Genomic DNA, 27,364 nt, shown 5'->3' on the forward strand with positions numbered 1-27,364 from the left:
TTTCTTTCAAAAGAAGATTTAAGTGACAAAAACAACTTTTATTTCTCATGGGATCAGGAATTGATGCATTAAAAGTTACAGTGTAGGGTCTGTCCACAATTTAGATGATGCATGTTGTGTTGTCACTTTGTGACTTCTACATCATATATGAAGTCCTCTGGTAGCGTCTCCTCAGGCATGCTCTTCAGCTGCTCATCATAGTTGCGGAGTGTCCAGAGTTTCTCCAGTTCGTACACTTCTCTGGTCTCGGGTAGCATGAAGTGAACAACCATGTTTCCTGTGAGAGAGATAGGAGCAGGAATGTGAACATCACTGGGAACTCTACCGACAAACATCATTTTAAACACACAACTGTTTAGATAGGACATTGGAAGATCTAAATTTTACGTACCAAAGTCAACACACATCCAGTCGTCTGCATCCTTTCCTTCAATCTTGACATTCGCCTGATTCTTTTTCTTCAGAAACTTGTACTGGAGGAAACAATCTTTTGGGTCAGTTTTCAGTCACAAATCCTACATATCAACAATTCAAAAAGAGAAAATACATGATAGTTACCACTTTGATGGCATATGATGCCATTGCGCGGAGGTGTCTCACTGATACGCCGCTGACAACAATGAAATGCTCTGCGTATTTGATGTGCTCCGCTACTTTAATCACACAGATGTCCACTGCATTTTCCTGACGCAGTAGAGACACAAGCACATCGAGAGAGAAGGTCTCAGAGGGTCCTGGAGAAAACAAAGTTAAAACATTTTGTCCGACAATATTTGTGCAACAGGTGTGGCTCAGCAAAGAATGGCATTTGACCCATTTCCTTATTATAAAAACAAACAATCCACAGCTGCAGCACCAACAGTTTACCAGAGCCCAAGGGGGATGTTCAACAAACTAAAGTCCCCAGTTATTCAATTCAGGGTTGCTAATCTTTATTATTATGATTTTTTCATTTTAAATAAAAATAAATAAATACCAGATTAAGTTCTTAATCATGAATGTCTATCAGTTTCAGAAAAAAAGTGACATATTCAAATAACTAATTCTGTCCAACCCAACATATTCAGTTTACTCATAATTAGCCCTTTTATTGATTGGTTGCCAAGTACATATACATATACATTTATGTCAAATGAATAATGATCAATGTTTCAATACTTATTCAACTGTAATGTCATCACACTTCACAAGCTGGAAACATCAAATCTTTGGCATTTTTCCTTACACATTCCTTAAAAGATTAATCCATTATAACGACAGCTGCCAACTAATCTGGCAGCTGTAAAGTTATTTATCAGATAGGTCATTCATCAACCATTTCGGAGCTCAAACTAGCTCTTACTTACTTTGACTGCTGTCAGTTTCCATCTCATGTGATTCCTCTTGAAACACGCCAGCACTCCTCTTTGAATCACTGCTTTCACCGCACACCTCCGAATAAAACCTTTTAGAGCCTGAATGACTGCTGTGTACATGACGCCAGCGCTGACATGAGGATACATTTGCTGTAAAACGTGACAAACACGGACTGTGATGACCGTGACAAGGCTCTTTGAGGGCCGAACAGACGCTTCTAAAAAAACCCGTCGGCTCCAGTAAAACACGACTTTTAAATACTGATGATATCAGTTTCGTACAGCGATGAACATTCATCATTTTAGCTTGTACAATAGCACAATATCAATCAATGCTAGTCACAAGTTTGCCAAGGGATAATAACAGGAAATAACTCCTGTCCTTGGCTTTTGATTGGTCCGTACGGCTTCTTCGTTGGTTTACGGGTTTAAACAACAGTAGCACCCCCTACAGGTCACACAGTATATTGCGCTCAGTACAGTGTTTATTATTTCACATTGAAGCATTATTGATGGTTCTCTTAATAGGACTTAATCACACATTATTCAGTGAACCAATCCTATGTGTATATTTATTTTAGAAATCGGATTTAATGATTTAGTCATGCATGTATCTGGATATTTCATATACTTGACTTGCAATGCGTGTTCATCTCGCGTTGTAAATCATCCCTCTGAACAGCAAATATCTTCTACAATCTTGCTCTTATGACACAGTGACTGAAAAGTCATCTGACATTCATTTTCTATGTGGTAAATGAATGATGCTGTGTCACCGTGTCAGATTGATATAATCAGCTTATGCAACTGGATTGCAAATTAAAAGCAAGGGACAGTATGAAGTGCATTCTTTACATTTATTTTTACAGGAAAAAATCTGAGTGAAAAATTCTACAAATATATTCTTTTTACAAAATAGGTAACTCTGCCCTAAAAATCCCTAAATGTATAAAATTGTATAAAATTATAAAATTTCAATGACTCCATGAATTCCTGAGGTTTCATTGGTCAGTACATTATCATTAAAAATCACAAAGTCAAGTATGTAAACAAAACATTGTTCTGGCTGTGTAGATCAGTGAAATGTACATATTTGTGTATATTTTAGTCCTTATGTTTGAAAGTGATGCCGTGTTCACTTCAGTCCTCTTTAATCAGCGTGGTCGGAGTCCATCGTCACATTCAGTCTCAAGCCCACTGGAATGTGGTCAGTAAGGCCAGCCAGCTGGGTTATAAAAGTCATCTCTTCAATTTCCTGAGTGGAGACAAAAAGGAGTGTGTGTCTTTTTAAGGTGTTTTATTCTTCTTAATGGGGGACGATTTGTATTTTAGGACCCTTTTCTAAAAGGGGCAGACTGTCAGTAGTTTTGTTATATGCAAATAAGAGCAAAGGAGAAAGAGAAGACTTAGAAGAAAGTAAAAACACATAAGGACACGTACTGTTTGGCAGCGCTGTGAAATGGAGCTTTCGCGGTACAGGATGTAGTCGATCCGGCGGCCGATCCACGGCTGGCCGCTCTCTGGGTAAACCAAAGGTAAGCCCGCTGTAGGAATAGGAGGGGAGATATACTGCTTCCTCAGCTCCTCTCTCTCCAAAGTTCTACACAGACACAGAGAAGACAGAATCCTCAAATCAGGCTCAGTGTTTCAACAGTGAGTTAGGAGTTCTGGTCATATGAAATTAGCAGTGCTGGCACGACAGGTTTAAGAAAAGTGGAACTGTGTGTACCTTTGTAGATTTTCTGGGGTGATTATGTCATCTTCATACAACGTGGGCTGCTCCAGCAAAGTACCTTTACAAGCAAATCAATTGTATACCAATCAATTGTCAGTGTTTGTCTTGTATGTATGTAGTATTTAGTGTTGCCTAGTGGGGAAAAATTGTACGCACCAATGACCCAGGGCTTCTCTTTTCCAGGCCCAGCTCGGCACGGATCTCTGTATTCCTCAAACAGACAGTGGTTCTGTTCCAGGGTGTCATCTGGACAAACAGTAAAACTTGTATAAATACTAAAAAAGAAATCTGGTTAAGATGCTTCAAGAAAAAAAGTGCTATATCATAAATGCAAAGAAAACTATTGGAAACACACCAGGTGAGCAGTTGTCAAAGTTGAAATCTCCACACAGCACATCAAAAACAACATCCTCATCAGGTTGTCTGTTAGCAGCTTGAAAATCACCAATCCACTTGGCCACCATGTTCAACTGCTCGCAGCGAATTTCCCCATCACCTGATAAAAGAAAGCTGTTACAAACATAGCTTATCGTTGTTTTCTTTCAAGGAAAATATCAACTTATGAGTCTCACATTGATCTGAAAAATCTAAAACCTGACTTGCCCTCTGGTGCATGAAGATGTGTGCAGTTAAAGTAGCCGACCACTCTCTTCTGCTTCTGATTCTGCCCGATTAGCACCTGAGAATTTCAAAAACATCATTACATCATATTTCCACTGCAAATATGAATTCTGTATTGTAAAAGGACCACTGAAATAACAGATAGCTGCTCAATACAATATATTAGGCAATGCACCTTAGCAGACAGGAGGCCCTTGGCAGCCAGTGCGTCTTCGCCACGGCTGTTGGGAAAGCTGTGGTACTGGGCCTCGAGCACAGGGAATCGGCTGGCTAGGAACAGTCCACTGTTGAAGAACTTAAAAGAGGAACAGCTGCATGTTGGCTGGCAGGCATAAACACCAACGTCATACAGTATGTGTCCAAACACGGGCTTTAGTATTTGGGTGAGCCTCTGTGCCGCCCTCTTATCAAACACCTCTTCTAGGCAAAGGATGTCCACATTGGCCGGAAACAGTGACGACACCTCCCAGGGCACGTTGTCCTGCTGGCGGAGACCCTGGGAGAGCAAAGCTCGGGGAGCACTCCGGTGACCTGCTCGACCCCGCTGGTTGGAGTTATGATTAAAGTTAAAAATAGGAGTTGGTGACTCAGTTGAGGACTCTTCTGTATCATCACAGGGCACACATACCACGACACTACTGGACTTTTGGACTGAAACGTGTCCATCAGCTGAGTCTGAATGGTTACCAACGATGGGCTGTGCCTGTTTATCAGTAGCTCCGTATGAAGATGAGTTAGCTGTGGGGAGTATGCTGTTGGAGGGGCTGAGAGTCCCACAGCTGCTGGGGGAGTCAACAAAGATGCGTATATTGGGTCGACACACACCCTGCACAATGCGTTGACCAATGGTAGCCGCTCTTTGCTGGGTATGCCCCAGGTTGTTGAAACGAGCCAAGCTGTCAGGCAACAGACACAGGTTGGCTGTGGCAAATCCGAATGTTGCCTTTCCTCCCAGCTCAAAGCCCCTGTGTGTCTCCTTCTCTGGTGTGGATGGTGTCTCTCTATGGTAGTAAAATGGCCTGCGGCAGGTCTGCAGAGGTGCCCAGAGTAGAAAACCCAGGAAGGCCAAGGGGGCTGTCACTAGAAAAAGAATGAAGAAGATGATGGAGCCAAAGAAGACCTTGAGGGGGTGGAGATAACATTCCTGCTCCAATCGCTGGTTTTGCTCTAGGGTGGTGGACTTGCACACAGCAATGAGGCGATCAAGAAACCAGAAGCAAGGTAGGATGAGTGCCCATCCAACAGCATGGATGCCTGCAACAAACCCATTAGGAAATGCAGATGCCTGCAGGGCCATGCCTCTGCCCATTTTCTAAACAACAATCAGGATGAACATCAGGACTTCCTGTTCTGGCCTCATTCCTGGGCAGCTCTCTCCTTCATCGTCACTAAAAAAGGAAGAAAGATAAAATGTTGTAACATGGCTTTATTCCAAAAAACCCATATAAATATTTACACTGTGGGTTCTCAGGAAAAACCTGCCTTTATTCTCACATGCCCATACAAGCAGTTGTGGAAAATAAGAATGCAATTTGGTCACATGCAGAGGGGAGGATCAGACTGGCTTACTGCACACTAATGCAATACATCATGATCACCTTTAAGAAGGCATAGAGAATAACATGGTGTAAACAGCCTATAATCCAGCCGTCAACATCTGGACAGTATTGCTAACCACTGGTGATCAGAGACTGCATTGAAAAGCCTGTTGGGCACCACACCTTTGTGTGTTTTTATACAGTAATTATACAATATGAAGTCACTGGGTGTGTCAAAGGAAAAATCATACAATATGTTCCCAACGTGTGGTACAATTAGATCTATTCCAGGAGTCTGGATATTATTTATTTCACTGTGGAAAAACCAGATCATACTGTAAATCCTGTTTTTGTGGTTGCATTCAAGCGTTCACTTCCGATGTAGACTTTTGGACCTAAAGCCTAAAATGGGACAAAATATGTCAGTCCGTCAGATCACAATGAGGAAGTTGCAGCCCCCCTCCAACACCGCTGTAATACACACAAAGACCCCATTCAAAGCAGATTAAAATGGCTTCAGCAGTCCTGTTCTCTTTCGGGACGCGAGCTGTCTGTGTCATTGTGATTGCTCAATCGACACTCATACAGGTAAGCCGTCCCCGCAACGGCACTTTGGTCGCCCGTTGGCAGGTACAGTATGCTAAGCTAACAGTTTCACTTCATAAACGATTCAGAAGACTCTCAAATCCACATAGACGTCGGCGTGTACGGCCGCACAACGATGTTCCCATCACTACAGCAAGTGGTTATTGAAACGCCTCTCTACATACATGCTTTATTACTATGTCAACATCTTTGTAATGGATAAATGAGAGCAAAATGAGAGCCACCTGTCCTGTTGCGCAGCTAGCTTAAAACAGCCCAGATGGTCTTACCTTCGAACGAAAACTGGGGCAAGTCCGTATGATGAACACATACAGCGAGCAGCCTACGAATTTATTTATTCACTCACATGCATTTATCATGTTGTCACATGTTCAAATGAAATAACCTAAACAGCTTCGGTGTTGAGGACTGCTTAACAGTTCAATAAGGGAGTTCCACCAACATAAACCAGACCCTTCTGTCAGCTGCAAGCATTACTAAACCACGCCCCCAATGGCGTTGTCATAGTGTTAGGCCGGTCTGGCACGTGACCTTACCTGAGACTAGCTGCTACAGGCTGCTACTGTGTTTTAGCTATTGATCAGGGTATTTGTTGACTTTATTTTAAGGTTACTACGCCTTTTACCTGTGTGTTTAATATAGGGTGAGTGTTGTTACATGGGACAGTTAAGTTTGACAATAAATATATTTTAAAGGAATCCATAAATAAACCTAAACCAGTGCTTATTAATTGCTGGGAAGGCAATTGATAAATAAAAACAGTTCACCTGAGTATGACATCCTACAAAGGGACATGGCAGTCGCAGAATGACAATGCTACTTGGAGTGACAGTGCTTTGGTGTAAAAATTATTCATCCTATAAAACACTAGAAACAAGTACTAGCTGGCTCATTCAAATATAATTTGAAATAGGATGTTATCGTATGTCAGAATTACTATGAATCAATTCCATATGCCTTTTACTCTTTAAAAACATGCACATTTTGATAGAGTCCTATTTTGCCAAGAGCCTACTGTTAAAATAGGACAGTGCTCTTGGACAGTATGAGAGGACAATAATGTCTTTCAGGATCATACTGTCTTTAAAGTAAGCAGCTTTATAAACTGGATTCAATATAATTTGGGAGTTAGAAGCTGACGGCAGAGAAAAGAAAGGCAACAGAGACAAACAGGAGAAGAGAAGCACTGAAGATGCAAGGGGGGGGGGGAGTACAATAGGTGGAGTGAGGACAGAATGAGGGTGTTCTTCTTTGAATGTTAAAATGTTTACATCACCAATGTAACAATAGTCCTATGAATGTTTTCTAATTTTAGATAGGCATTTTTATAGATTTGTTTTCATCCAGTTGTTTGATGTTTGATTGTTAAGCATCTCAGTAATGTTGAAACTGAAATTAAAATGTTGAAATAACTAGGCCTAATTCTGCTTCGTTTACTTTTGTTTTTGGACAAGTTTGCACATGTAACCTAAACCACATCCACATGGTTGAAAGCAAAATTGCGTTCCTTCTATTTTTCGTTCCTGTTTTGGCAGTGACCTTTAATGGACCTGCAGGCAACTTGTCTCACCAAGAAAGGCCCTGCACGAGCGTATGTAGGCCAAACTCAGGTTACTGCAGACTAAGTTAATGAGTGATAAGGATTTTTTTTGTTTACCTGCTGAAACAATTGAATACCATAGTGAGAGAACAGGGAGCAGCATGATAAACTCCAGGGGACTTTCAGTCCCTCAAGTGATATTACTCCAACCCTAGACAGATAACTTGTCAAATTTTCTTTCTTTTTTTTTCCGAACGAAGGTCCAAATAAGCCTCTGAATCATCACCCGCACCTCTTGTTTAGCATGATTGTTAAAGTGGCTCTGTGGAACTTTTGTGTTGTGCTGGAAGCCAGTCGTTACTTTCTAGTAGCCGACTCCATTTTTAAACTAACGTTTCTGTTTGTTAGAGGAGCAAAGTAGGGAAGTGAGACGACCCAGAGGAAACGAAAATTGGAAAAGAGATCTCAGTAGTGTTTCGTTCATTTCTCCTAGACAACTATGAGATCTATGTGAGACCAAAGTGAGGCTGTGGCTGATTTCTCCTGTTTCTCAATTGTTTCTGCTGAGAAACAGCTGCAGAAAATCTCAACTTGGGCTCCCTGTAAGTTTCAAAGGAGATCTCATCAAGCTCTCAATGAAGTTTCAGAATGTCTCTCCAGTGCTGGAAAGGAGCAAGGTTTAAGCGGTAAAGTCTCAAGTCTCACCTATTGCTCCTAAGGAATTTTAGGAGAAAACAAATGAGAAATGTTTGAGACCAAAAAAGACTACAACGACACTGAAATGAGAACTCTCATTGAGCTCCTTTACGGCTCCATAGCCATAAAGGAGCAAGCTTTGAGCAGTAAAATTTTCCTCTGGGGAGGCACTCGAGAGTGCACATGGTCACATTCTTTAAACTTTAGCAGGAAATCAGACCTCAAAGAAATCCAGTCTTGCAGCATCAAACAACAAAAACAGATCAGCCCCCAAGCTTGTATAGGCAACCGAGAGAGACACTAGGTTATAATCTTCTCACATATAGCCAATACATTTTGCAAACTTTGACAGTGACTCTGAACAGCCAACTTTGATATGAAAGTTGGCTGTTCAGCTTCACTATGAACATACTTGCAAAGTGTGTACGACGAAGCGAATGCATGACTGTGTGTTTATTTTGTAGTTTTAGCATCTGCACATAATAACAGCCACACAATATTATCATACAGTCATGTCATTTACCAGTGTTTATTTCCAATTTGTTGACACTGTACGCTTGCTGAATGTTCATTGCGATACAATCATGACTACCAGAAAATGAGAGGCTTCTTGTCCATATCGGCCATGTAACAGAGGCAGGAAAGCAAAAGCAGCAGGCTCTTCTGAAGTTTCGGAGGCGCTGTGGTCTCAATCAGCCTCCTCAGAAAGGATGGATCATTGTAGTCTCCTGTCTGGGCGCTGCCTTCACCCAGTCTGTCCTTCAGGATCCCAAAGGTGTTTACAAGAAATTCCCCAAAAGGAGGGTGAAGGTTTTTTTTATACCCAATCTGGTTCAACCTCTCCATGAGGTCAGCAAACCTCTGAGTGAGATGAAGCCGGTAGCCATCATCTACCATCCCTGTCAGCGGGTGTGTGCTCACCTGCAGGAGAGGAGGAAACAAGAGAGAGACAAAGGTTTGTGACATCCCTCTGAGTAGAATGTTAGGGGCAGCATTGTTTGGATTCTCAGTTCAGATTTTATATCGTATCCTTGCACTGCAAAATCTAAATTATTCCTTTCTAACCTCAATGATCTTGTCTGGAATATTGACCACTGTGAAACCATAAAGCCTCCTATGGCCCTGGAAGACATGGGACAGAATCCTCCTATCCAGCTGATAAGCAATCTCTCCCAGGAGCCTCTTTGGACCTGCAATGAAATAATTCAAATAAATCTGTTTCTTCTTCACTGCTCTAAAATGTCTATGTGTCAGGCGTCACTTACCTTTGCCCTCCAGAGGAGCATGAGCCTGGCTGCTTTGAAAATCGCTGGCGTCTGTGTGCACCGAGCTTTGGATGAAAGACTTGAAGTCGGTAGGGGATGAGGTTCGATGTTCATTTTTGGTCTGTTGCAAGTCTTTTCTGAATTTACTCTCATCACAGGTGTTTTGCGACAGGCCGAAGGGTTTTCTTCCTAAAGTTGAGGAAACTGGTGAAAACAAGATGAAGATATTCTCGTTATTTATCATTAAGCAGACTGGATACTTCTAAAGAAATGTGCTTCTTTCATCTCACACCTCTTAACAGCCCTTTCACTTGTTTTGGCCTCTTCACACTTGTTATATTTTAGATCTTCTCGATTACCTCAAGCCTGATTACAAGCCTGTGTTAGGCTTGCAGAGCCACATGTATTAATTAAGAATCCCAGAATATTTGAAAATGCAAATATTTGTTTCAATTCATAAGTTTAACTTCTTGACCCAAGATGTCTCCTACTTTGCTGTAACGTCCAGTCTCAGTGTAGGTGCAATGGAGACTTCAGGTTTCCAAATCACACTTGTGCGCTCTTAATGTTGGACCATGACTGGCTTCCAATCATGTTTGTAGGCCCACCTCTTAAAAACAGATTTTCCATTAACACTTTCAGCAGATGAATGTGAAAACAGCCTCTTAGTGTCAAACTCTGCACATACATCATTCTTAACAGTGAAACTCAAACATTCAACTGAAGAAACAAGACGAAAAACATATTCTTGACAGGAGGGGAACTTTAAGATCCTCAGTCAATAAAGCGAGTCACAGTTTAAAACCTGAGGGGGGAGAGTATTTGGGGCAGGGGCCCGAGGCTCTGTGATCAGCCCATAGAAACAAGGCTCATTGAGTCAGTGAAAGCATTCAGGTCTCTTCTTAAAACACCTTTGTCTCTTTATTTCTGCTTACCACATTTTACTGTGAAATAAATTAATTCTATTCTGACCTAGTTAATGTTTTTCGTTGCTTCAGTTTCCTATTTGATTAGGCTTTGTTTTATAATTAGTTGATTTAACATTGCCGCCTACTGATCTGCAAATAAAATGACGATGTGGGTGGTAACAAGAATAAACAACACAATACCTACTTTGACAATGAAGCACATTTATGTCACAGATCCTGAATGTACAAAAAAAATAGAAGGGAATCCTACTGATGATCTAATAAAAAGTTAGAGCCAGAGACGTTACCTCACATTGAGGGACACTATATGGGAAACAGCATGGTTGGCTTACAGTACACCATATAAATTCTAAATAACCTAGGTAACGAAATGCGTTTAAACCAAAATCACAAAATGCGCTAATGTAACAGTATGATTGAAAGATTTACTGTACGTCTTGCAAGAAAAAAACATCATTAATTCATTTATCCTATAATTTTGCAGTGCAGTTCGGGGGTATAGAAATGAATAACATTGATTGAACTTGACTCCCTCTCTTTACAAAAAAAGAAAAAAAGAAAACAGATCTGATTAACTTGTTATATTCCTAGAAACACACTGAGGCAGGTCAAGACATTTAGCTCCGAGAGACAGGATATACTATAAAGACTGAATCACATGGCAATGAAACAATGTGGGTCACTGTTTTCCCCTGTCCACACCTTTAACAGTGTTTGAAACCTGAAGTGGTCTATACTTGTACACGCTTATATTTTTCCATGTCATGACTTAGGTACACAATTCACCATAATAACAATTTTAACACTCCTGTTTTTACTGTCTGTTGCTATTTTCCTGAAAACTCTGAACTGTACCCTAGCTGCCATCTCGTGGCAGAGAAAATCACCTACAATACCTGTGAACTCCTCTAGACTGTCACTGTTGAAGCTCTGCATCCTGGCTCTCAGGTCTCTGTTTTCCTTGACTAAACTCAGCATTGTTTTCAGATGATCATTTTCCTGCCCAAGCTGCTCGTTTTCAGAGAGCAAGGCAGCGACTGTTTCCTCCATGTTCATACTTGAGTCTCACAGCTGAGCATCAAACACCCCGACACTTTCTGGACCAAGTCACACATCGAGTCATAACGGTGCAGATGCAACTTGGACAGAGTCGCAAATCGAATCATAACACAGCAGCAGATGCAATTTGATGCTTCTTTCACTCTATATAGAAAAAAGGACAGAGATCAGATGTGGAAAACAACCTTTATATTTGAGCATAAGGTTAGTCTTCACCTTGGAAATAATAGCTTGACAAAATCCCAACTCAAGGTTCCGTAGTAGCTGAATCTTGGGGCTTTCAAACATATCACACAGCCTTCACCAGCTGATGTATTTTGCTTGGTTGTCATGGTGATAGATATGTTGACATGATAGTTCTGCTGCAACCCCCCCCCCCCCCCTCATCCCTGCTGGTTCATAGATCAAGAATGAAAGTTCAATTGTGAAACCAGGAAATAGCTAGACAAAACAATCCCAACTCAAGGTTGACTTGCAGGTTTTTTTTTTTATGTTTAACAGCATAGCTGTGGCCCATACGCCAATATCTGTTCCTAAACATTTTTCAATAATTTGTTTCAGCAATAATGTGAAGAACAGATCGACTTTGCTGGGCCACAACGAACTGTGAGACGGCCTTATTTCCTTTCCCTTATGTGAAGGATAGTCCAGAGTACACACTGCTAAAGGAGATAAACAAAGAGACATGACAACAATTCACAGTCCTTCTGCTGATAAATTGTGGGATACATTTGAAAGTCCTGCCAAAAATGTGCAAAATATTTACAATGTTTAAAGGTCCAGTGTGTAGCATCTAGCAGCCCTGTTCTAGAGCCAGAGTTAGATTTTGCACTACTCTCGAAGAATGCTGTGGTACATGGCGGATCCACTCCCTCTGTATACATAAAATGTTCATTCAAAGGTAACAAAAGATCAATGTTGCCTAGTTTCAGGTGATTATACACTGACCATAACAAAATTATTATCATAATAGTATTATATTCCATATTTGCCCCTAAATCCTGCACACTGAAACTTTAATGATTTCATAGCATAAGATAAGATAGAAACCAAGATAAAAAGTTTTGTACATCAGGTCATCCACCTCAAAGAACTTTAATAAACCCCCAAACTACAACAAAGATTATCTACTTATATTATCATATAAAAACATTTACACAGGGTGAAGCAAAAACCTAACTGTTTTAGTGCACACTACAGGACAAAAATCAAGAGTAAAGGAAGCCACTTTCAAAACAATTTCGTGCCAGACTTTCGATCTGTTGCTCCAGCTCAACTGCCCCTGGCTCTTCCAATGATAGCAAGAATATAGAGAAAGATGTTGATGACATCTGTGTACAGGGTCAGAGCAGCAAAGACGTATTCCTCTGGACTCAGGGACAGCTCCTTGTTGCCAAGCAGCAGCTGCGTGTCCACAGCCAAGAACTGTAACACAAAGAATTCAAGGTGTAAAATATTTGCCTTAAAAAAAATATATAAAAACTGAAACATGTTGTGACACACTAATGATGCCGAAAAAAAAAATCAAGCGGCAAAAATGATTTTATTAAATCAGGTGTGCTCTTGCTGCAAAGAGATTTTCTCGCATTGTCTTATGTACATCTCTCCTTCACTAAGTCCATCTACTACGGAAGTATTTCCGCTTCCTCACGTTCGCTTCCACTCTGCCCTTTTTATTACATAACAGCACACATCACACCAAGGCCACCGAGAGCAGAGGGAAATGGAATGTACCTGCCACTGTACACCAGGCTTAGTGCTAAAGTCCTACTGCTTTATACCAATCATCATAAATACCCACAGACACATTTCAATGAGGCGAAGGCGTCATTCAAAATGTTTGTGTTTGATCTGTATCATGATTACTTTAACTACCACTATGGACTTCTAAGGAGCCTAAATATCAACTGCAATTAGTTATGGCATATTTCAGTAAAATATCAAGCTATCAATGACAATATGAAATGATCCGCTAGCTAAGGGAGTGAACCTATACACACCTATAAGATAAATTAGGAAAACTGGAACTGTAGTAGTTTCATCTGTAATTCTTGAAATGATAATTGGTCATTAGACAATTCTGGCTAGTTCAAATTACTAACTCAAAAGTTGTCCCTAATAAATAAATGCAAGGACCAAAATGTTACGTACATTACTGCTACCTAACCATGGATGTATATTCTTGCCCAAAAATTGTCCCTCTGAGGGACAATTTCACCAAGTTCATAGCATTTCTTCAGACAAAATCACCAATGCTGATGATGTCAGTGGAGATTCCCCCAAGAACAGGTGAACGAGGGCATGCTGAAAGACTCATGAAACCCAGCCGAGATCTCACAGTCCTTTACAATTTTTACAATTTAGTACAGAGAAACAGGGAAACATGCAGAGAGTTCGGTATGACACACAAAAAAGGCCCCTGGGACACCCAGGAATCATAACAGGATGTTGAGGTTATTTGGTCGCCGGTTTGGCACATAGCAAACAGCTTTCGCTTCAGCTTTCAGAAGCAAATGCTTTCAGGTTATGTCTTCAGTAGAAAGTAGTTGAAATGTAACCTACTAACAGCATGTTTTGTGGACTATTCGGGTTAATATGAGACATTCTGGAAAGACACGTTGATGTCTAACTATTTAAATGTAATGTTTAAATACTTTGAGCTGTGATGTATTCAAACTCCATGTTTAAGGTATTCCAGGGTGTCAAATAAAATCCCCCAGTGTGTCATGATAAACCCAAAAAATGCATTTATTCAGGTTGGTTTAATGAGAATAATGCTCTCTTTTCCAGGAGATCCATTTATGACTGGAGTCATGTAGCATGTTTTAGCAGGTGTAAAAGTATTATTTTGAAACTTTGACCTTAACCAAGGTCAATATATGTCCCAAAACAGTGCCAAGAAGCATCATTCCTTCAAGCTTTTTACTATAAATTCCAAAGGAGAAACTTGTGCCAAAATGACTTACGCAGGTGAAGAGCATAGCTCCCAGTCCAGCATACACGATGTGCAGAATCCTGTCACGGATGATGATGCAGAGGATGCCGAAGAAGATCAGGACAATTAAACAGACGAAAAGCACACCATGACAGGAAGTGAAGTCACACTTGGTCTGTGGGAGAAGGCAAAGAATGACATTAAGGTTACCATCATGTCAGAGTATTATCGAGATGTACATTACATATCGCACAAGTGTCAGGATGTGACTGATACAAACCTGCAGAGAGAAGATGACCACTGCGAAGCACACAACTGCTGTGATGCCCACTGCCATGACCACTGACTCAGTGTCATGGAAGCTGGCGATCATTCCCACCATGTAGGACATACTGAGAGTCAGGATGGACTGTAAATAGGAAACACACATCAACACAGCTGCAAGTCATGGCAAATCGTTTTGTAGCTACAGCACTGATTTATGTAGTTTAATCTTAATTGTATCTGTGTAAACACTAAAGACCATTATAATTGCAGGCTTTAAAGGACTGAACATGTCAGCATCAGAACACATTGTTGTTTATCTAATTCAAGCTTTAAAACAAAGGTGAATAGAAAACGTTCTTTTTTCCTTGACACCACTGATTGATAAACCAGAGGAGCGACACAATTATGATTCACTCATCCAGATCAGATAACACACCATTTCCTGAACCGCAACTCTTCCTTGTTCTGCTTTCTATTTTGGAATAAACAAAGTTTTAGCAGGCTTACTAATGCCACCAGGTTCCAGGGATGTCTTCGGCGAACGTTTCCACAGCAGCTTATCACGCAAACAGACACAAAGAATATCCCATAGGACACCAAGTACGTCCAGGTGTTCACCATGACGAACTGCTTGACTTGATCCACAAAGGTGAAAACAGCCACAAAGGCGAATGTCACCATGAGCTGAGCAGTCAACACCAAGAAGACCTGGGGGGAAGAGTGGATTATTAGGCAGCAGACATAGATGATATTTTTAACAAAGAATTTTAGAAAGAACAAAAACCTCAAAAACACGTTTAACTCCACCGGGGAGATTATGTCCAGTAGTTGTGTTTGTTCGTTATTTAGGCCGATATGTCAAAAAATGTGATTCCAATGAAATTTGGTGGAAAGTATGACAAGAGGAGAAAATTAATCACCAAGAATTTTGAAAATTGACTAATCATTTCAGCAATTTTCGACAAAAAAGCTTTTTAAATGTAAGGGTTCTCTGTTTTTCTGTGCCATTTGTTACAGTAATTTAAGAGTCTTTGGATTTTGGACTATTGGTTGGACAAAAGTTGCAATGAAGACCAACACATTTGGCCCTGGGAAACTGATGAGGATTTTCAACTTACACAATTATTTTACGTTTTATAGACTGGACAATCAATCGATTACTTTGCGAAAATAATCAGCAGATTAATCGATAATGAAAATACTCGTTAGTTGCAGCCCACCCAAGAACTTTGAAAAATGTTTTCAACATCAAAAGATCTTGCTGTGCTGCACATACACTGATCTGATAATTATCTATCACGGCATGCATTTTTGATGTTAATTCATATCGCGATGCAGATACAAAGTCTAAACCTTTTGTGTTACTGCGGTAAACTTGGAGGACTGTGCAGCCTTGGCATAAAATGATTTGAGAGCGAACAACATGGATAACATCTTCTGTCATTGGACTATTAAATATCAGCATCGTAATATCAATATATTGTTGTGTTGTTCATTTTTCTGGAATTTATGAGGCTGTAATGGAAAAACGATCTCAAAGGGGTGACTCTTGTTGACAAATCCAGCAAATGTACATAAAGTTACTTTAGTGCTTGATGATCATTTAAAAAAGCAAAAAAAAACTGTCCTAGTAATAGTGTGTTTTCAACCACACTGTCTCCGTACCTTTCTAATAAAGGCTCTTCTTATGCTCTTGTTATCCAATCCAAAATCGAAGTCTTGATTCTCGTGAAAGGGCGGCGGATCATCCTCACTGTGGTAAACATCATCTGAAGAAAAAAGAAAACACATCAAATTGACTTAGCCGCACAGGAGGTATATGATGCCACAACAAGGGATGCCACACACTAACAGCAGGACTTACCAGTGAAGCCCGGGCCTGGTGCAGCATATGGTGAGACGGGGTTGACATATCCAGAGTCGCCTTGTTTCATTCCTCCCATCCCGTAAGCTCCAGGAACACCCGGTGCAAAAGCAGTCGGGTGAGGGAAAGGGAGACCAGCAGGAGCGGGGAAGCCACCAGGAGCGGGGAAGCCACCAGGAGCGGGGCCTCCGAACGAGTTCGGGCCTTGCATGTTCATGTCGAATCCGACAGGGAACGCTGGTTGCCCGGGTAGCGAGGGTGGAGAGGACCCCCCCTCCAAGGGGGTGTATGCCGTCTTCTCGGTGGCCATCTCTGGCATCGATCCGGAGCAGAGAGCGGCTGGGGGGTTGAATAGATATTTAAAATGGGATCAAACGAATAGGAGACGTCATATGACAGGTTATTAATGTCGAGTAAAAGGCATTGTCTGGATGATGCCGAGACAGTACACAGCTCGACGGCCGCAACGTCACAGAGGTCACATGACCAATCGGACTTCCGGTAACTCAGATATCATAAATAAAAGGAGTAGATCGACAGCTTAATTAAAACCACATCTACATGCGTTATCTGTGTGTTCAAGTTTTTATACCACTGTAGATATCAATATATTGAGGGTTAAAAGAAGGTCAGGGCTCCGAGTTTGATGACAATGAAGAACATTTACGTTTCTCCCACATTCCACGAACACTTCAGCCGAGGTGAAGCTAGCTAGCTGTTATCGTGCAGGTCAAATTTAGGCCCCAAATTTAACTTTTAGCCAAAATACAACACTTTAGTCCACACAATCAGCAATCAATTGACTTATATATATATATTTGACTTAAATGAACCGAGATAAAACAATGATTTAACAAGAACGTTAACATATTGTTGCGTTACGTAATGTCACAACACAATATAGCCATGTTTTTTTTCACCAAACAATAACGTTTGCCGTTACCGACTGGAAACAGAAAGGCAATAAAATAACTCACTTTGCCCGCAATCGAAGTTTCTGTCCCCGCTGGGTTCCTCTACAGCAGTCTGAGGTTTTTACCCCCCAGGTTTTGTCTCACTGAAGCAATTTTTGTGTTCACACTGACTTCCAGTAACTCAGATGTCACCGCCTCCAGGATGCGAAATGACGCGTTCATGCTACCTGTGATGGCTGGTAAAGATGTGAAACGTACCCAACGTGCACAGGAGGACGGGATGAGAGCGTCACCTGACAGCCCAGTGTTGTCCGAGTACACTGTCGGTTGTGTAAAAAGGATAGATTTATCGAAGCTCTCAGAAAAGACAGTCTTTCTCAGTCATATTTACAAATTGGACGTTGACGTAAACGCTTTTCACAAGTGCGAGTTCGTCATTACGACAACCGTGGTGTGTCTTGAATGCAGCATGTCAAACCTGTAGATGAGTGGAAGACAAAACCGCATGCTGTAAATGCCTTAAACCGAAAGTGAAATGCTTAAAACTTCATGTGAAGAAAACCATCATCCGTCAACACAAGCAGAGGGTTCAGAGATGACAGGATCTTAGCTACAATATGGTTGACAAGAAGGACTGGGCCATACGAACCAGCAGGTGTCAGAAGACTGCAGGTTTGGTTGAGAGAACATGAGAGTGGCAATTAGAGAGCTTCTTAAAACAACAATTTACTTCACTGGATCAAATGAAGGATTATCCAGACTGTGCAGTTACCTGCCTGCCCTTTTACCAAGTTTCATCACAGCTTTATAGAGACGTAATGGTTGGGACTGTAATGAAGGGTTGGAAACAGGTCAAACTGGCACTGCAGGGTTTCTAACAACCATAGGTCCCAGAGAGGAGTGTGCATTACAGCCATGGGAGAGCCAGGAGATGGTATCAGATTTAATTTGAGTGTTTTTACAACTCAAAATTATAAGAATTGACATAGAAATATTGCAAAAATAGCCAACGCTTTGAGTTAATCGAAGGTAATTGATGTATTTCATTTGATGAGCATGAGGGAATGTGGCAAACAGCTTCTTTAGAACTAATGCTTGTGTAATGTGGGAAGAGGGACTTCACCTACTTACTATTTCGGCATTGCAGCAGACAGGATTCATGTTACACAGACATCTTCGCCAATTCATAATGTAAACAGAGGCAAGCATCAAAGTATCCAGCAGTGTCCCAAGAGGAGATCAATTTCCAAATTATTAGTTAGTGAGACAGGTCTCCTGAGAGGCGGGATGCGTATCTTGCCTCTTGGGTTTCTGTCTCTGTTTCAAATTGGTCATGAAATTGGATTTTATCCTGGTGAGAGATATTAATATAAATCAAAGAGATTATATGGTGATTGAGTAACATCTAACTCATCTTCTCCCATTCCGACCAGTGCTGCAGCACTGTATTCCCTCTCTCTCTGAAACTGTGTCATCTCCTGTCGTTTTAAGGCCCCCTTGCTAAATACCCAGGCTCCTGTGATTGGTCCGCTCACACAGGCCTGACCCGGCACCACTGACAACAACTGAGCAGCTGTAATTAATCAATAGGCATAGATTATGCAAATGTGTGTCAGGCTGACAGAGTGTGATGTCACAAAGTAACAGAATAAAAGGCGAGACTACTGAAGAGGTGTTTCAGGAGCAGTTTTTTCTGCAGGATAGAGGAGCTTCTGTTGGATCAGACTTTTCAACTTTCAAGATCTTAAGCATAAGAAGTTTCCTTTAAAGGCTGTGAGCAAAGCTGACATTAAACATTACACAGAGGGTAAATTTCCTTTTATTTAACTTACTTGCATTAGCATTATTTTGAGTCATGCATTACAGGTGCAAGGTCAAGAGGAGATGTCCTTACATTGGAAAACATTTAATGTCTAATAACATCAAATGTAAAAAAAAAAAAAAAGTTCTCAAACTGTCCTTTATCAAACTGGTCAAGTATAAAAAGCGACATTAAAGAATTAAGAATCTATTTGAGACGACAACATTAAATCTACAGGAAACAGAAAATTGCTACCTTTCTACTCATATTTTGTTCTTTATACACAGTGTATCGCTTTAAGCCAAGTTTGAACATCAATCATATGCTCTTGATCATTATGCAGCAGCACATGTGAACATGCTTCATACTAGCACATGAACACAAGTAAAGGGCTTTTTTAGTGTAAGGCTCCATAATAAATACATAAATAGCATAATTTAAAAAGGCACATTTGGAAACATTTTGTCAAAATGAAAGCTTCACATTCAACAAAGTTTCTTCCCTTTTTGCTGAACTTATGCGAGGTGCATTTTTAAGGGAAGAAAAGTGAGTGCTTTATACCAGCGTCAGCTCTTAGGTACCATTAAGGAACTACAAGGGAACGATTTGAGGGTGTCTAATCTATCTCACTCCAAACATTTATACAAAAAAAGAGAGAATAATCCTAACTAAACACTGATATCTATATCTGTGTCTGCATAGCTTTACTGAATAAAATACTGGTCCAAAACTATGAAATACTGAAAACTGCATGATGATGTAACATACGGTTCTCATAAGTATAAAGGTGTTTTGGTTTGTTTTCAAAAGAAGTGGGGAAGAAACCTGATCATAAGACATAATGCACTTGGGAATTTTATACAATTCCACTGCAGTATATATATACAAAATTCAGCAATGGTTGACATGAGGTCCAGTGAGTCTACTTCAATTATTATTAAATATTTTCCTGATGAATAAATATTAAATATTCAAATATATTCAATAGTGACAAAAAAGACTGATCACCCTTGAATAAAATATACAGCAATATTTATCATTTGTCTCCATATTTTTGGTGATTTTCTTGAGGCTCTTTGGTAGAAGGACTGCCGAGTTAAAACCTAGGATTGACAGCCATCATTCAGCCCCTTCGGTCTTTCCCCTCCAAACTCCCCCCTTTTCATGGTACAGGGCGACCTCCCCTGCTTTCCTCCTGCAAGGCAGTTTTCAGGGTTTCACTGCATGCGATCCGTCTGGAGCTGCTGAGGTTGATACTGGCTGAAGGCGGCAGCAGCAGCGGCAGCTCCCGGGGTGGCAGCAGTGGCGAGTGGCTGCTGGACAGTGTACCCATACCCTGCTGTGGTCATGTAGCTTGTCGGTGCTGGTGAGGCTGCATATGGGTACTGCTCATATGCAGCTGCGGCGGCAGCGGCAGCAGTGGCAGCAGCCGCTGAGTACTGGGCATATGCTGCTCCAGTATAGTCAAGGTACGGGGAAGTGGCAGCAGCAGCTGTTGCTGTAGCAGCAGAAGGTTGTACATGAGGGATCACAACACTGGGTTGGACAAAGGCCTGAGGGTATACGTAGTGGGCAGGGACCCTGTGGGACAAAAAAGACACAAAAGGTCAAAGCAGAGCCACTGCCAGTCATGTTTCCAACGCTGAAACTAAATTCTGGAAACGTGAAAAGCAGGCGCCACAAATACGTCAATCCAGTCCTCAGAACACAGCAAATCCATTCATTAAACAACTGAAAACCCTACCTAGAAATGAAAAGTTAAGGAAGCAGCAAAGAAACCCAAGCGCAGCTTTTAATTTCAAAAAGCACCTGAATCTGAAACACAGTAAGGCATTAAAAGAAGAAACAGCCCAGCTCTGCACCCAGTGTTTCACTGAAAATGGTATGTGACAAAATGCGAGCTTATCGCACAACACCACAACATATCAAGGAAAAAGAAGTGGACGTTATTGTGTCCACACACTGTCACATCAACGGCACACATACAGGCATGCCCACGCATGTTAATAGGTCCTGAAACACAAACAAAAAGAGGCCTTTGGTTCTTTTAAAATGTAGCAGCTAATAAAAAATATATTGCAATGCAGTGCATTACCAACATGGTTTCTCATGAAGTAAGTTGTATTAGGTTATGCAGAGGACCTGTTGTGTTTATTAGAAGTCATTTAACTATTTTAAGAGGAGGAGATCTCCATTGGAAGAACAGTAGTCTGTATATAGATCACGGAATAAATGGATAAATACAAGCCTGGGTATCTGGGTAAATTTGGCCCCACTTTAAACTCCTGTTAAAGTCACCCTCAGTAAATATATTTCGGAGCAGGTGTGAAACTGTTATATCAGCCCATAGACAAGTGCCCCCTCCCCCTCCTACAGCCACACAGCCCCACACAAACATACACACACCGACTTGACTGACAAGGGGGGCTGGAAGCATGCTATTTTTTGCTCCCCTTGTCATTTCCAAAGGACGAGCTGATCTCCTCCCTCAGTAACACATGGCAGGGCACTCACTCAACTGTAATGGCGGCCGACGCCACTCTACCGTCTCAGTGACTTTTCCTGAATTTACGTCTTTATTAATCAGTCTGGTGTTGTCCTGGGTGACCAAGAAGCGTTGCTGTATCAAAGTGGGACACTAGAGATCAAAATGAGAGCTGGATCTTTTTTTTTCTACTATTGTTGCAATTACTTACAGAAATTGTTACAATTCTCATTTTAAAACAGAACAAATCTATTTACATGTATAATTTCCAACTTCACAAGATAGGAACCGACATACTGGTATCCTCTCTTTGTTGTATGACCTTGTTCTAACATCAATAGTTCAAGAGCTGAAAGGGCACAGCTGACTTAAGCCATCTCTATTGAAAGACATGGGTTAAACATTTTGTGGAGCTGCAAGTGGGGAGCTAAATAAAGGTGCTTTGTAAATCACCAGGACACATGGGTAATCCCCAGCACATAACCAAAAGGCTTCACGGACACATGGCTCTGCCCACCTGTTGTCCACAGCCGAGCGGCCCTGTCTGTGCCATACATTATTAACAGCACTGCTGAGTGACTCCCATTTTCCATCTGAATTTGAGAGGCTGTGGAGATCACTGTAGCCAACAGCTGCTGCCTAAGAGACCGGCTAAGATCTCAGTCTCCAACCTGTTGTGCAGCGAGCATTTGAGTCAGTCTATATATATATTTTTAAAAGAAGGTGAACTGCAAAACGAAGTAATGAATGTATTATCTCATCTATAGTAGGTAAACATTTAAACATTGTTTTATGCAAACAGTAATCTAGCTTTAAATGAAAGCCTTGACATTTTCATTTGACTTACTTTAGCTTTATTAGCTAATAAAGTACCAACATGTGGGTGATTAAACACATTTTTCTGCAGTGATAACACCATTTGTGTTTGTTTTGACTTCCTCTGCACATATTAATTTTTATTGTTAAAGGTCATTATCTACTCACCTTCATGCTAATGGAAAGTTGGGTGAAGTTTCGTAGTCCACAAAACATTTCTGGAGCTTTGCACAGGGTTGCAACCATCCCCCAGACAACTGAAGTAGACGCATGTGTTTGAAAACAAATAAAAACTGAAGACAAAAAACATAAATGGCTCCATTTTGGTGTAATCCAAGTACTGACAACCCACGAGATTCAAGTTTGATTTAAAAAGATGTAATTCACACCCTTTCTTGGGGTAAAATCTTAACTGTAGCTGCTACGCTAAAAGCCTGAAAAAAACACACCCATTCTGAAGTCGGCACAAAAGCTCGACCACACGTCGAGGGCGTAAAAAACATCTTTTCAAATCAGTCTTAGACCTTGTGGCTTCTGGAGACTTGTATTACGCCGAATGAGATGTATGGAGCCATTTATATGTTTTTTGGGGCAGTTTAGTCTCCATCTTCTTCAGTTGTTTAGAAGAGTGCTGCAACCCTGTTTTGCTGTGAAGCTCCAGAAATGTTTTTTTCTGCTTTCCATCAAGATGAGCGTATATTTTAGCTGAATTTTCATTTTTGAGGAAACTTGTTTTTTTTAAATGACTGGTGCTGGAGTGATTAAATCGAAAACCAAACAGGATTTTTTAAGTTTTCTTTCTTGTATCGTGTACTTGTAGATGTAAGCTACGAGTGAAAGCAATGTGTTAATTAAACAACACAAAAAAAACACAAAAAAACACAGCATCATGGGTAAGGAAACAGAAACAGGACTCCCACATGCAAGCCAGTGTTTGTTTTGTTGCAGGGGATCGATTCTGAAGAGATCATCAGCCCCCTTTTGACAACAAAACACGATCAACTTTATGTTAACGAGAAAACCGGGAGTAAAGAAAAAAACAAAAGAAAAAGAAAAATGAACCGCAGGCTAAAGCACAAATCAATCAATCAATTAAAAAAGGGAAAATCATCAACACCCCATTACAGAGTTACGGCTCCCTAACAAACTCACAAAGTCTGCACAAAAAAACCTCCTGCACCCCCCACTGCAAGTAGAAATAAGCACACAGTTAAGCTGAACACCACATCATACTGGAAAAACAAGGCACACACAAATCTATGTACTATGGAAAAACTGGAAAATTCAAAATCAAAAAGACTTCCATGCATCTAGTCACCATTTCAGTTCGTTTGTGTATGTCAGAGTATACAGGTAACACTTTAGCGCTCTGCCCAATGCAGACTCAGCTATTCCTCAAATCATCATGTCCCCTCATCAGCTATTTTAACCGTTACCGACCCTGTCAGATCAGAGAGAGATAGACAACAATGAAGTCACAGTCCTGCAGTGGCTGGGGGTGACAAATGTGCACTTCCTTTCACAGTCAACGCCAAGCAGAGGAACACACATCAACACTCACATGTCCTCGCTCAGGATTTTAACAGGTGGAGGCAATGATAAATGACATGTTTACAACAATAAAAAAAAATAAAAAAAAACATCATGTAAAATCATAAAGGGCACTGGAAGATTCTGTGAGAAGAGTTCTGTAGGTAAACTTACCCATAAGGCCTCTGGATGAAGGCTGGATGGATCTGAGGCACACCGAATGCGAAGCCTGGAACGAAAGCAGACGCTCATTGAATGTTCTTTGAAGAACAGATGCTTTTCTGATGCAGTGGAGATGATTCTGAAGACTGTTCTGATATTTCATTTAAGATTATTAATACATAAAAGTCTACAGTAATTTTTTCATCAACCAAACATCCAAATAAACATCAACTTGTTCTTATTTTTACAGGTTTGTAACCACACAGTGTAACACTGAACCCTCCAAGAGAAAGCAAACCTAACAGACTAACTGTGCCTACAACCCACACAACCATACTCCACAGCAACAGATCTAATAAGATTTCAATCTACTTTCATCAATTTGAATTGTATAAACTCCATGTACGTGAGTGTGTGAGGGCGTTTGTGCCCCTGATTAGGTAGGCCACCTTGTTGATCCAAGTCAAAGCTGTGGTCCAGTCCCTCACCTGGCTGTATGACCCTGGGCTTGGCCCCCAGGTAGGCCAGGTTCACATTGGCTTTCCTGCCGTCTATTATGGGGTTAGGGTCCTTGCAGGCCCGGTCAGCAGAGGCCCGGTCTGCCATGGTTACCTGTGGAAAACAGCACATTTTCAATGACCCTCAAGGACATTTCTTACTGTATTTACTTTGGTAACAGGTATTGATTTATGGACTATATATCTTAAAGATGTTTTGGTTCGTCTAAGAGTATTTAGGTCAGATCTGAGCTCAAATGTCAGCTACAAATGACCTATTTCTGGCATGGCTGTCACACAGAGCAGGAAACATCAGGCTGCAATGGAGCCCGACCGTGCACGTGTGTGCGAGCAACTTTTAAAAATGGCAGCTGAAAAAGTGTCCACAGCTAGTCATACTTACAAATCCATAGCCTCTGGATTTGCCCGTCTGTCGGTCCGTGATGACAACAGCCTCCTCGATGTCTCCAAACACCTCGAAGTATTTCCTGAGGCTGGAGTCGGTGGTGTGATACGGCAGACCTCCCACGAAGATCTTGGTGAACGTGGTGTCTTTCTGTGCCGAGTGCATCATGTGTAGATGTCAATTAAAACAATATTTCTTGGAAGTTGCTGTTTTTTGTTGTTGTTGTTGAGGTCAGAGACTTTGAAGAAAAACGCGCTCAGAGGAGTTGCGGGAGTGAGTGTGCGGCGCGGCGCGGACAGGACAGGCAGCCCCCCGGTGATGTGACTGACTGTTGGTCTGAGGCAGGAGGAGGAGGAGGAGGAGGAGGACACCTGTTAGTTTGTTACGGGAGATTTCCCAGTTGTCAGGGAGTGTGACACAGAAACTTAACTCCACCCAGATCCAGACCACCGCACCGAGCTCAGGCTGCCGACTGTCGCGCAGCTGCTCCCACAGTGGCGGCAGGGTTAGAGACACGCTGCGCAAAGAGTCCGTCTCATAAAGTTTCTGTCCAAGTTTGAGGAGGATGCAGGCCACGGAGAGGTTTTACTGACTTCATTTCAGAACCAGAACATAATGATAAAAACAAGCAAAACAATGTCCATATAAGAGTGGGTAGAAATAAAACTCATACATCCCCACAACTTTCTCACTGTTCTTCTTTTAACCCATATATTATTTCGGCAACAGTTTCTTGTCACCCAATTAAATAAAATAAAATCCCAGTTCATTTACAATCCTTATAGCCACCCAGTGTTGGAAGATAAATAATAAAACCTCTCCTCCTCCATATACCTGCCAGAAATACCTTTTTAAAAATGTTTTAATTGATTTGTATTGTGCTTTGTTTCAACTCATCATACCGCTTCCACAGGTACAACCCATACACACTGACATACACAGACTCAGTTAGTTTTACCAACATATTATATTTTAGCATCACATTTTCCTGTTAAATCACCTCCTCCCTCTCACAAAACGTTTTATTTTATTTTAATGATGCCCGGAAGTAAATTACTTTTGCTTTCAACATGATTATTGCAGTTCTAAATTTGTGTCAAAAATAAACTTTTAATAAAAGTTTTTGATAATCCAGTAAACTGGCAAGCAAGGATACGAGAGGGTTTACTGGAATCAACATCAGAAATAATCAGTGTTTTTAGTTTAAAGGCGCTGTATGTAGTTTTGGAGAGGAAAATCAAACTCAGAATTTTAATATTTACAATATTAATGAGGTACCAATGCAAACTCATAAACATTTATCTTTTCCATAAATGAATGTACAAGCTAATCTCTGAGGAAAACAAAGTCCCCACAACATCCCGTGCATTTATTTCCTAAAACAAAAGTCTAAATTCTGTTTCAAAGCCTCCACACTTTATAAAAAATAAAACTGGTGGGAAATACTAAAACCTTCTTTATGTTTTTTTCTCTCGAAGTGGTCAAATATGAAATCTGAAAATACTTGAATCAGCTTTTGTTTTTGTAATGGTACAATTTAATTCCCCCCAGGTTGCTAAAACCCACAAATTCCAACAGGTTAATACAGAACTTCAGGGTCCTTAAAGACAGCTACAGTCGCTTCATACTTTAATAGTATAATTTTTATTAAAATGTTTTCATTAAGGGTTGATTGAAAAAGCTCTTAAAAACTCATTTTAACAAACCTCCAGCAGCCACTTAATCAATCAACACATTACAGGAGTATCTGTAGCATATATGCTGCTGTGGATCAAGTGGTGTCCATTTAAGCTCCATCTATTGCTGACACATGAATATTCAGTTTTTAATTAAATTAAAAATACACCAGTTGACCCTATGGTGGTTAAATTAAGCAACTAGTGTCATAGAATAGATAAATATGTACCCAGAAATTTCTTCAGCTCCTCTGTGATGGCCTCAAAAGCTTTTTGGACATTTTTAGACATATCTTTAAAACCTTTACTATAGGTCATTTGTTTACGTAGCTTTTAAGTCTTAATCATTAGTTTTCATATTTTTGTATTCCTTGCATTTATTCATTTTTAACATTTATTGTTTTCTTTGTAATATCAGTCTTGCATTATTGTATCCATTGTTGTCTATTTTTGTTTTTACTCTTTTTTTATCTGAGCTGTGTTAATCCTGCTCTGGCTGTATGCTCGAATAGAAGGTGCTATATAAATAAAGTTGAGATGAACCTTAGGCACGGCTAGCCGGACAGCTGTGAAGCTTGTGGAATTTGGCAGCATTTGCAAAACGACGCCTAACGACTATGACTTCACGTGACAGAATCTGTTAGAGGGCACAACATGTTTACATGTT

General features: G+C 40.7%; 5 protein-coding genes across 6 annotated transcripts; all 5 read right to left on the reverse strand.

The window, feature by feature from the left end:
* Window positions 1–17: 17 nt before the first annotated feature.
* malsu1 (mitochondrial assembly of ribosomal large subunit 1) lies at window positions 18–1,777 on the reverse strand. The gene is made up of 4 exons (XM_030392929.1): window positions 1,347–1,777; window positions 559–734; window positions 392–473; window positions 18–277 (listed from the first exon to the last, which is right to left on the reverse strand). The coding sequence occupies exons 1-4, from the start codon at window positions 1,654–1,656 to the stop codon at window positions 123–125; spliced, it is 723 nt and encodes a 240-aa protein (XP_030248789.1). The 5' UTR covers window positions 1,657–1,777; the 3' UTR covers window positions 18–122.
* A 416-nt stretch (window positions 1,778–2,193) lies between these two features.
* Window positions 2,194–6,334, reverse strand: smpd5 (sphingomyelin phosphodiesterase 5). The gene is made up of 8 exons (XM_030392918.1): window positions 6,125–6,334; window positions 3,887–5,099; window positions 3,694–3,769; window positions 3,446–3,586; window positions 3,247–3,336; window positions 3,085–3,148; window positions 2,796–2,955; window positions 2,194–2,610 (listed from the first exon to the last, which is right to left on the reverse strand). The coding sequence occupies exons 2-8, from the start codon at window positions 5,018–5,020 to the stop codon at window positions 2,506–2,508; spliced, it is 1,770 nt and encodes a 589-aa protein (XP_030248778.1). The 5' UTR covers window positions 5,021–5,099; window positions 6,125–6,334; the 3' UTR covers window positions 2,194–2,505.
* Window positions 6,335–8,590: 2,256 nt separating this feature from the next.
* On the reverse strand, window positions 8,591–11,479 carry LOC115567659 (speriolin-like protein). Its single transcript, XM_030394461.1, has 4 exons — window positions 11,182–11,479; window positions 9,357–9,560; window positions 9,157–9,281; window positions 8,591–9,012 (listed from the first exon to the last, which is right to left on the reverse strand). The coding sequence occupies exons 1-4, from the start codon at window positions 11,339–11,341 to the stop codon at window positions 8,680–8,682; spliced, it is 822 nt and encodes a 273-aa protein (XP_030250321.1). The 5' UTR covers window positions 11,342–11,479; the 3' UTR covers window positions 8,591–8,679.
* Window positions 11,480–11,516: 37 nt separating this feature from the next.
* On the reverse strand, window positions 11,517–17,547 carry grinab (glutamate receptor, ionotropic, N-methyl D-aspartate-associated protein 1b (glutamate binding)). Its single transcript, XM_030394460.1, has 7 exons — window positions 17,388–17,547; window positions 16,411–16,749; window positions 16,212–16,315; window positions 15,054–15,254; window positions 14,560–14,688; window positions 14,311–14,454; window positions 11,517–12,769 (listed from the first exon to the last, which is right to left on the reverse strand). The coding sequence occupies exons 2-7, from the start codon at window positions 16,727–16,729 to the stop codon at window positions 12,617–12,619; spliced, it is 1,050 nt and encodes a 349-aa protein (XP_030250320.1). The 5' UTR covers window positions 16,730–16,749; window positions 17,388–17,547; the 3' UTR covers window positions 11,517–12,616.
* A 1,576-nt stretch (window positions 17,548–19,123) lies between these two features.
* On the reverse strand, window positions 19,124–25,488 carry rbm24b (RNA binding motif protein 24b). Of its 2 annotated transcripts, none has more exons than XM_030393538.1 (4): window positions 25,019–25,488; window positions 24,568–24,730; window positions 24,131–24,185; window positions 19,124–20,706 (listed from the first exon to the last, which is right to left on the reverse strand). In XM_030393538.1, the coding sequence occupies exons 1-4, from the start codon at window positions 25,187–25,189 to the stop codon at window positions 20,343–20,345; spliced, it is 753 nt and encodes a 250-aa protein (XP_030249398.1). In that variant the 5' UTR covers window positions 25,190–25,488; the 3' UTR covers window positions 19,124–20,342. The 2 variants fall into 2 exon arrangements, with proteins under 2 accessions (XP_030249398.1, XP_030249399.1); XM_030393539.1 differs by having other exon boundaries at window positions 24,607–24,730; window positions 25,019–25,486.
* Between the last annotated feature and the right edge of the window lie 1,876 nt (window positions 25,489–27,364).

The sequence above is a fragment of the Sparus aurata genome, chromosome 17, assembly GCF_900880675.1.
Source record: "Sparus aurata chromosome 17, fSpaAur1.1, whole genome shotgun sequence".
Lineage (NCBI taxonomy): Eukaryota > Metazoa > Chordata > Actinopteri > Spariformes > Sparidae > Sparus > Sparus aurata.